The sequence below is a fragment of the Euphorbia lathyris genome, chromosome 9 (genome assembly GCF_963576675.1).
Source record: "Euphorbia lathyris chromosome 9, ddEupLath1.1, whole genome shotgun sequence".
In the NCBI taxonomy this organism is placed as follows: domain Eukaryota; kingdom Viridiplantae; phylum Streptophyta; class Magnoliopsida; order Malpighiales; family Euphorbiaceae; genus Euphorbia; species Euphorbia lathyris.
This window is the reverse complement of record NC_088918.1, coordinates 5,109,035-5,120,050: the sequence shown is the minus strand read 5'-3', so window position 1 is coordinate 5,120,050 and position 11,016 is coordinate 5,109,035. Positions and strand designations below refer to the sequence as shown.

The following is an 11,016-nucleotide window of genomic DNA, read 5'->3' as shown; positions in this document are numbered from 1 at the left end:
AGAGTTAAATTTGTACCATTTCGTACATTAAGGCTAAATCTGCACTTCTCTTAAAACGTTAGGGTTAAATCTGGTTTTATCCCTTAAAATTACTTAGAATATCATCAATTCTTGAAATTTTCTATTTTGAAGTTCATTAACATTCAAATTATTAATGTCGACCTAAAAGTCCTTGATTTGTAAATGGAAAAAACTTCAGTCCTTTGTTTTTAACCAAAAAAAATACTACAGACATCTATCTGTAAATTAGCGAAACCACATTTTTTTTTTTAAGTTAACCCTTTGATTGTTTGTTTACCAGACGGTACGGGAACAATAATGCACAAGTAAAATAGACTCCTGGTGAAATTGATGCAGCCATCAATGAAATAGAAACATTCTACGCGGCTTGTGAAGACGGTAACATGGATACATAGATTTATGGACTAGGTTCAGCTGCTTCTAATTATTATCGAAAGTATATTAAGTTTGAAATGTACATACGAGACCGACAAAACATAAACTAACATAGTTAATACCTACCTGATTGTACCTGACATAGTTAATACCTACCCGAACAAAATTATCTCAAAGAGAATATGCACACCGTGACTTAACCCCGAACAAAATTATCTCAATGAATGAAAATACTATTAAAAACACTAGATAACTCTCCGCCAAGGAGCTGCAGATTTAACCTTGAACTTATGCTCCACATCAAACATGGCATCTTTGATAGATGAGACCTCAAGTTGTAGAAATTCTCGACTCGAATCTTCTTTCACCATTTGTGTCACTTTCAACGCTCGTTGCTCTTCTAACTCGCTCACCATCTTGTCAATCGCACTAATTTCTTGTTCGAGTTTTGCTTTTTTCTCATCAGATTCTGCAACCAAACTTTGATATCTTTTCGATTGATTGTCGAGTTTTTCTTGCTTTATTTTGAGAAACAACAACTGGTTAACACGATCTGCAAGTGCCTCAACATCAAATCCAATCGCTTCAAGAATCTCAAGAGCTTCCAAATAGCTGTTAAAAAGGGTTATTGGATCGTTAATCTGCAACTTGGTTACCTTCTCTACGACGGAAGCAAAGGTCCACATATGACCAATAGCTGCTCCTTCGCGAGTCTCCTCGTTGCAATCCAATAGAGGACTAAAATGGGGATTCTGCGGTAGGATTCGGAAAACTTCTAGAGAATCAAAGTGATTCCACATATAAGAGCTCTTTCTGAAAGGCAGATTTTCGTTCCTCGCAACAGGTTCGCTCTCCGCTTGAACATTTACGGATTGGTTAAGGTTTACAACATTTCCTACATTGATGATTTCAGCAGGATCTTCATTTATCTCGTCTTCTCTAGCTGCAAAACATCAGTTTTTCAATGATCAAAATAAAAATGACCGAAACTGCATACGATGTTCTATCCGTAACGCCTTAAGTTAGTATCAAAATATCGATACAGTTTTCAACCAAACAATAGGCAAAATCAAGTCAGTTTTTCGTTCTGCTGTGGATTCATATTTCATCTTAACAAACTAATTTTTAGCTAATGTGATTAGCAATGACAGACGACTTCAGGGGCGGAGCCAAAGGGGCAGAGAGGGTCAGCCGACCCACCAGAAAGCCCCACATTTAATTTTTTGAAGTAGCATTTAATTTTTTTTTACATGATCTAGCCCCCGACGTTTAGGTCCTGGCTCCAGCACTAGACGACTTTCAACGACTTTCTTGGAGTATGCTTCCACATTCTATCATTTGAAAGCTCTAATTTCTGCAACCATGTTATAATAAGAGTTATACGGCAATTAGATAACAAATTAACAATGAGAACATGGGAAGTAGCAACTTTTCCAGTATAAGTAGAAATGATACCGATACGTCTAAGAGGTTGATGTACGCGTATCGGGCGTATCGAATACGGATACATCGGGAATATGCGGCAAAACAATCATTCCCTTTTAATTAAGGGGATACGTTTCAGAGTAAAATTTAGTGTTTTTTTTTTTTCAAAATAACTTTACAAAAGGGTTAATATATAAAAAAATCTAAATATAAATAATTAACTAAACCAGTGGGCGTCCACTCTTTCATTTGCGAAAAAATAAATAAAAAACTAAAAGCTAATCAATATTGAGATATCTGCCAAATTTAACTCTAACGTTTCAAGAGAAGTATAGATTTAGCCTTGACATATGAAATGGTGCAAATTTAACCTTAATGTTTCCAAGTAAGATCAAATTTAGCCCTACGTTGTCGAAAATTAGAAAATACTGATATGATTTTTATTTAACTGGCACTTCAGACCTTCCAAACGTCACTTATATTTAAGATATTTAGTGTACTACTAACAAAATTACAATTTTTTTGTCAAACTGTCTAAATATTTACGGTGTTATTAATACAGTTACAAATAACCAACCAAAAATGTACGAAACAACTTCAATTTATAGACAAACTTGTTTGGAATGTCTAATGTGACAGTTAAATAACAGTCAAACCATTCTTTTCAAATTTTTGGTAACACTGGGCTAAAATTGATTTTACTGTTAAATTTGCATCATTTCGTACCTTAAGGCTAAATCAACACCTCCCTTAAAACGTTTGGGTTAAATTTGGTCTTTATCCCATCCATATTATATGTTTGTAGATGAAGAACATGAAAATGTTTTAGAATAGTCTTTAGAATTAGTAGTTTAAATAGTTTGAAGTATTAAATATTTCATTTCGACGAATTAATGAATTTTTGGTCATTATGAATGTTATTTAATGTTATATATATATATATATATATAGAAAGTTCGGCGTAACCGTACCTGTATCTCATAATTTTTAAAAATGCCATTTGCCGTACCCGTAACTGTGTTTGTGCTTCATAGGATATACCGGAAAACGATTACAATTCCATGTGAGTTTACCTGCAGCTGCAACGTTCTGCCCTGTAACTTGAGCAATCAGTTCTCTTCCGCTCTTCTTTGGGGACGACTCCATTCTATTTTCCGGTCCAGCTTCTTGATGGTTACGGGTCTGCATTCATAGCAAGTTCATTATTGGAGGCTATAGATACTTTGTACTTGAAATGTTTATGTGCCATTTCAATTTGAAAACAACTTACAGTATTCTTTCCCGTGTTCAATGGCGGATTTGCACCCGAATTGCGTGTCGAGCATTTAGCTAGTGTACTCTCTGTAACTTGCTCGGTTGAGTTCATTAACACCGAAGAAGTAAAAGAGACAAGAGAGTTTGCTTTTCTGAACTTCTTAGAGTGATTTGCAGTATTATCAACATGTTCTGATTGTTTTTCCTGACACAAAAAAGCCCACTTTCTCAGTGTCTACATGTAATTCTGCTAGAAAGCAAATTAGATAAATAATTTGGGGCAGTCGTGTCATAATCGTGTTATGTTATTTGTTCTCAATACGAATATATATGATATAACACAAAAATAATCGTGTTATCTTGGACGGATTGTTTCTGTAAATCATGTTTTTCCTACACAAATTGGCTAGAATGACTTCATTGAAATCAAAAGGGTGAGATACACCTATGGCGAATCTAAATTATAACAAAATCTAAGATTCGTGATTCAAATCGTACGTTTCGATTCGATTCAGCTCTATTTCGAGTCGGATTTATAGGGTGAATCTAAATTATAACAGAATCGAATGTGAATCGTTGGTGAATCGGACGATTCCACTGATTCGAGAAATATGCTAAAAAGTCGTGAGAATATCTACCGCAGCAGAATCCAAATTGTAGTTTAGAAAAACTAGAAGTCTCTAATAAAGGGAGGAAATAAATTAGTGGAAAAGAACTAATCAGAAATTTTAAAAAAATAAAAATAAAATTAAGGGTTAATTACAAAATTGAGAAAGCCAGTTTCATTTTTAAACGCATTATAACATGTGCTACCAAACTAGACACTTCTATTGTCTACTCTCCCGAAATGTAAATACGAGAAACCTATAAGTGTATGTACCTGAACAATTAGGGTGTGAACCGCAGGTCCTTTACCATCATCATCACTCTTTGGAGTCTTTTGTTGCCCCTCGGTATTATCCTGTCAAAATAGAATCAATCAAAACCAACTAAGTAATAAATTCAAGAATATAAATACATAGAACAACATGATTAAATATACCTCAATATCATATACCACTAGATTTGCATCATCTACATTAACATCAGGAGTAGATGCAGCCAGAGCATTTGCCTTTGGCTCTTCCCTCAACTCTGATGTAATTTGTGCAGCCATTGCCTTCCTCTCTCTCCTCATCTCTTCCCTCAACTCTGCAATTACCTCTGCTGCGATCTCCGACTTCAACTCTGCCCTAATCTCTCTCTTGATCTGTTCCCTCAACTCTGCAACGACCTCCGCCTTAATCTCCGACTTCAGCTTTGCCCTCTGCTCTTCTCTCAGCTCTGTTGGTACACATATCTTCCTCTTTTTCCTCACCATAGGAGAAGCATCATCTTCCTCTTCCACTTCCTCTTCTTCCACCTCCACCTCCTCCTCCTCCTCCTCCTCTACATCTTCTTCTTCTTCCACGGTCTCATAACTCTCAAATAAACTTTCTATATCTACTGCACGATCGTCGATATAGTCCTGGAGTTTCTTAGACCACACACATGCTTTCTCGGCATCCTCCATAACAAGTTGAAATTCTGGAGCTTCAGATGACTACAAAACAAAATATCCAAAGATCAAATTGTAAACAAAACACATATTAAAGGTGTGCATATACATAAAACATTTTATTTACTTACACTGAACACTTCCCATACTTCTATGAATGTCGGGTTTTTTGCCGTTATCCATCTACTAAGGCGTGGGAGGACGGAACTTGCTCTCTTGATATAGAATTTACGTGGCGCCTTCCATATCTCGAGTATCCAAACCTGTACAAAAGTTCAAATCAATTAAACTATGTTGATACAAATCTAAATTCAAGAATATATATACGAATCACACCTGGAATGCGTGTGATAACCCAATTAATTGATATTGCATGACAATATTGATCTTTCCTTTACTGAAATCCTCAAACTTTTCTTTTCTCGACAAACCATTTATAGCCCTTTCCATGCTCCTATACGTCTCCTCCCAAGCCACTACTCCCCATGGAAACTCATCAAACAACTTAGGAAAATCAGTGAGGTCGATGATATTGTTATCGACCGAATGAGCTGGATCGGGAGTGAAGAAGATGCGATGTATAACATATAACATCGCCATGAATACTGCATCACAGTCTTCTTCGTCGTGCCAATTTGTCTTCTCGAAAGCTTCATATATTTGTTTGTTAGTTAAGCTCCGACTTCCTCCAAAGTACATATCTCTCAACCTATTCTTCTTCTCCAAATTACTCATCCTTTGCAGAATTGGTTTCATATCGCCAAATCTCAACCCAGTGATAAGTCCGAACTCCCAATCCCCAAATTTAAGTTCAACTCCTTTCACATTGAACCACATCTCTCTATGTTTCGGTTTAAGTGGAGTAATCTCTCTAGTTAATACACCATGGCATATGGGAGTAGATAAATTGCAAAATTCTATATCCACCAAATGTCCGAAACAACTCCTCTTAAACATTTCCATCTGCTTTTTTGACAAATTACTCTTTAGTGTCTTCATTACATCGAAGTCAGCCCTCACTTCGATTGATGCCTTTGTATTCAAACTAAAGGGATACTTGAATTTGATGTTTTCCAGACTATCATCTAGAGGTACTCTTGTCCGAGATAATCCTCTCTTTCTCTTGTAATCCGTCTTGGGATACTTGATTGAAAACTTCACCTAAAAAAAATGGCATTTAGTGTAAGGGAAACAAGAAAAACAAAACTATTTCGCAGTTAACACAACAAATATTTAGCGGTTAAAGCAACTACAAAGCAGATAAAAACTGCGAAAACAATTGTTTTAGTAGTTCCTCCTATCTCTTGGCAATGTATGAGATTGCGAAGGTAAGATCCATTCGATTATTTTCTCACATTTGCTCTAAGCTTCCAACTTGTTAACCTTACTAAGTGCAATTCCTTTACAAGATTGTCAAATTGCTTTTTATAATTTTTCAGCTTATGTTAATAGATGTTATTGTCATTCTTATATTAAAAACTTTTCAAAAATCATTAAAAATCATAAAGATATGCAAGTTCGCATTCATGAAAACCAAGTGCGCAGGAAATTAAATTGACTGATATGAAACTATTGATACTGAAATAAGGGTACTTCTAACACATTCAATCATGCAAATACATTTCAAAGAAGTTTGCAATTCATTAAGGGGCGTTTGGTTTGGGGGTTTCAGGAAAGGGTAAGGGAAAGGAGAGGCTTCATTCCCTTTGTTGGTGTTTGTTTTGCTAATTAAGTGATTCCCTTTGCCCTTTTTCAGTTTTGGGTTTACCCCTAACTCCTCTAACCCATTCCCCACTCCCCCTAAGGTTTTCTATTCCCTTTCCCCTCTCTTTCTAACCTACACTCCTTATAAAATTCTACTTTACTCCCTATTTTATTTTTTATTTTTATTTTGGTCTCTATATTTTTTTATTTTTACATTTCTTTATCTTTGGATTAATTTCATTTTTGTTATATATTTTTAATTTTTTTACTCAAAAAATATTTTTTGACTAAATTTTACTTTTTTATTTTTGTTTAATCCTTATATTTTTTTATCACTAGATTAATTTCACTTTTGATCCTTATAATTATTTATTTTTACATTTTTACCCTGAAAAATAATTTTGACCAAATTTTTTTCTTTTATCATATTATTCAGTTTTAATATTTATTTTTAATTATTTAAAATAATTATTTTCTTTTTAAATATAATATTTATGCATTTTCTTTGATTAATTTTAACTTTTATGAACTTTATATTATTATCAATAAGGGTAGCAAATGAGTGACGTTTTGGATTGTTTGAGATTATATATGAAGTTATTTCACGTTTTATGGAAACTATAGTAAAAGAGTTGAATTTTTTTTTATTATATATGAAATTAAAAAAAAAATAGTTTTGATTCCCTATTTGAACCAAACATCCACAAAGGGAATATGGTGGAATTGCATTCCCTTTCCTAAACATATCTAAACACATAGGGGTATAAATGCTCATTCCTTTCCTTTCCTTTAGTTTCCCTTTCTTGATTCCTTTTCCCTTACCCCTTGTGAACCAAACGCCCCCTAACATGCTAATAAATATAACTCTAACCCTAATAAGGCTTTAAATCATACGACTTACAATATTCTTTCTTGTGTTTAATGGCAGATTTGCACCTGAATCATGCGTCAAGCATTTAGCTGGTGTATTCTCTGTAAATTGTTCCGCTGACTTCATTAACACTGAAGGAGTTAGAGAGATGGCAGAGTTTTCCTTTCTGCACTTCTCATAATAGTATGAAAATGTCTCCTCATCATGTGCTTGTTGTTTTTCACAATCTTCTGTGTTTGGTACTTCCTGAAACAGAAGCCCACTTTCTCATTGTCTACAAAGCAAATGGGGTGCCAATTCGGGGTAACTTGCAGCGTTAGTTATTGAAGTTTGGGGTTTATTTCAAAAAGGTCAATAAATTTCATATTCTTTCAATAAAATCATTAAACTTCACATTTGACTTTTTTAAAGTCATTCCGGCCAATTTGGATACAAAAACTCTACATAGAAAACAGTTGACTATATACCAACTAATCGCCATGTCGCACAAGGATGTGTTTCTTAAAAAATTTGTGGCATAGGATGTGCAACATGGCACACATGTGTCAACTGTGAAAATCAATATTTCAGTGAGTTTTTGTACACAAATTGCTCGTTTCAATGATTTTATCGAAAGAAAATGAAGTTTAGTAAACATTACAAAGTAGACCTCAACCTTTAGTGACCATATGCATTTTACGCACTAATTCGGATAGTGGCGCCATAAACAATTTATGTTGCCTGTGTTTCACACAGTTATATATAATATAAATGCAACAAAAATGATAATTGTGGCATGTTAGACGAATTGTGTTTGTAAATCATGTTATTGTGTCACAAATTGACCCCATCAACCCTTGCCGGCGTTCAAGGGATTATGAACTATCTCTCAACTTTGAATTAAAAGGAACTTTTAAGAGAAAGATGTAAATGTCCATCAACTGTGTATGATTTGAAGTTTAAAAGAACAAAAATAAGTCTATATGTTTGAGAACAAAGAAGTTCAATCAAAACGTGTTTTACTTCAAAAATTGAGAGCACATACCTGTGTAGGAGGACGAAGCCATCTTCCATCACTCCAATCCAAGTGCATCCTCAAATTTTCGGAGCTAAAATACAACTGATGAGTTAGGGTTTCAAACACCACTCTATACGTTCCAGAAGTATTAACTTCACTCACCACTCCCTTCCACCACCCATTACCGCACAAGGCGTCGACGACGTCGTTCAGATTATAAGTCTGATCAGCCACAGGAGGCGGCGGAAGTGGCCTAATAAGGGAAATGTCGACAGTTTCTTTCAATCGCTGATTCGAATGGTTCTGATACTCAACCATGAATTTTCCTTTAGGTTTAGGATATGATTCAAGGATCTTACCTTCATACCAAGCTCCAATAAACCCTGGATTTTTTATTTTCACCTCCACCATTGATCCTATGCTTAGAAAATCCATCGTTTTGTCCTCGATCGCCATGGCCATGGAAATTTGGGGTTTCTTCTTCTGCAAAAGGGCAGTCAACTCATTTTCTTTTCCCGGCGGCGAAAAGCTTTTCAATTTCTTTCTTATTTTGGGGTAATTTACATTCATAGCCCCCGAAAGTTTCACTTACTTTCATTATGGACCTTTAACTTCAAAATAGAACATTATGGCCCTCTGGTAGGCTTAAAGTATTTGTATTTGGTTTCTGATCTATTCAAAATTTTGTTATTTGATCCCTGATTTATATTTCGTCACATTTGGCCCCTGATCTATCAAAATTAGTGAAATTTCCCCTATTTTGTATAAATGTTTAACGGAATCGTTATCTCGTTAACAAGTAACGATATTTTGACACTTGAACTTGATACGTGATATTTCTAAAAAGTTTTTTTTTGCCACATTATATGAAAATAATTAATTAGATTAAAAAAAATAAAAAAACAAATCCTAAACTAAAATATATCGTTACTTATTAATGAGATAACGATTCGGTTAAGTTTTAATACAAATTAGGTGAAACTTCACCAATTGGGATAGATCAGGGGTCAAATGTGACCAAATAATAGGTCAGAGGCCAAATGATAAAATTTTGAATATATCAGGGGTCAAATACTGCTTTAAGCCCCTTTGCTAACATAATAATTTGTTTTACCGTTTACCAAATCAAAATAATCGGTGATCCGTTTTACCGTTGACCAAATCAAAATGACAGTTGATATCAAAATTCTAAAAATTAAAATTTTCTAGAATCACTATTTTATAGTATTGTTTTATTTTTATTTTAATTTGGACCGATTTCATAATTACTTACTCAATTCAACCTAAATTTTATAATTTGATGAGATTCAGGATGCATAGGTAATTTTATAAATTCTTCTGGTTTAAATTTATAATTATTTTATTAATTATTTTTTCTATCAAAATGTGTCATATTTGTAGTTTAGGAGATTTGGTAATTTACCAAAAGTTCTTACTAAATTGTATAATTGTCCAATCAAATATTCAAGTATACATCAACAAGTTTGGTATGGAAGTTGGATAAAGGTAGTGGAGCAAAATAATTCACAATATTTTACAGAATTTATACATATTAATCTTCAAATCTATTATTAAATTTTAGAAAATATGAAATCATTTTAAGACATACTGATATGCGATTAGAGCAGAATAAGAAATAAAATATTTATATTTTATAATAATGTTTTTGAAATTGACTCAACTTGTCAACTTTAGAGATAAAATCGCTCATGTCTACCAACATTAAAGGTAAAATTATACCATTTTAGACATTAGGGGTAAAATTGCACCATTTTAGACGTTAGGAGTAAAATTGCTCCTAGCAGTAAAAGTTATGGGTATTTTTGCACCTTATCCCTTTAATAAATAATAATAATAATAATAATAATAATAGTAATAAAGGTAAATTACATTCATAATCACTTAGCTATATCAATATTAACGTTACAACCCTGAACTTCATTTATTAACGTAAAAATGGATAAGGTGTAAAAATAGTGTTAACGTTTACGGTCAGGAGCAATTTTACCCTTAATGTCTAAAATAGTGCAATTTACCTATAATGTTGGCGGTCAACAGTAATTTTATCCCTAAGTTGTCAAGTTGGATCAATTTCACACCTTATTATTATAAAATACAGAATATTTTGTTCTTTATTATGTACCAATTGTATATCAATTTGTTTTAAAAAAAAAAGATTTCATATTTTATGTAATTTAAGAATATAATTAGATTGGTTTCAAAAAAATAAATATATTTAGAGAATAATATTTATAAATTCGGTGAAATATTTTGAATTTTTGTTTTTTGTCCAAATCGTACAATCGACAATATATTTTTTAATTTTTTTAAAATTTTTTTCACGTCTAATCATATGTTTATGATTTATTAATAACGAATGATAAAATGGCTCAGATGTGAAGTATTTTTTTTTTTGGTAGGAAAAGAAAGAAAAAAAAAACAAACAAACAAAACAACTCAACCCGGGATCAGCCTAGGAAAACTGACCCCCACCACATCCTCCAAGATCAAAGAAGAAATGAAGCACGGTGGAGAAGAAAAGGTAGAAAGACCTGGGGGATTCTCTCTGGCCTGAAGCTGGCTAAGGATCTAGGGGTGAAGAAGCTTCTGGTTGAGTCAGATAACCAAGAAGCGGTTAAAATGATTTCTGAGGGCAAGTCTGTTTGCCGGAATAGCTTGAATATTATTAAAGGCATTAAAAGGATTGGTCCTCCTTTGAATCTATTAAGTTTGTTCATATTTATAGGGAGCGGAACCGCGTCGCGGACCGTCTTGCAATGGAAGGGCGCTCAGATGTGAAGTATAAATAACAAGATTCATGACCGAAAACAT

General features: G+C 33.6%; 1 protein-coding gene across 1 annotated transcript; it reads right to left on the bottom strand.

Moving 5' to 3' along the window:
- Positions 1–439: 439 nt before the first annotated feature.
- LOC136207223 (uncharacterized) lies at positions 440–8,754 on the bottom strand. Its single transcript, XM_065998534.1, has 9 exons — positions 8,212–8,754; positions 7,218–7,433; positions 4,949–5,773; positions 4,744–4,875; positions 4,118–4,657; positions 3,956–4,036; positions 3,092–3,280; positions 2,895–3,003; positions 440–1,339 (listed from the first exon to the last, which is right to left on the bottom strand). The coding sequence occupies exons 1-9, from the start codon at positions 8,752–8,754 to the stop codon at positions 642–644; spliced, it is 3,333 nt and encodes a 1,110-aa protein (XP_065854606.1). The 3' UTR covers positions 440–641.
- Positions 8,755–11,016: the final 2,262 nt, after the last annotated feature.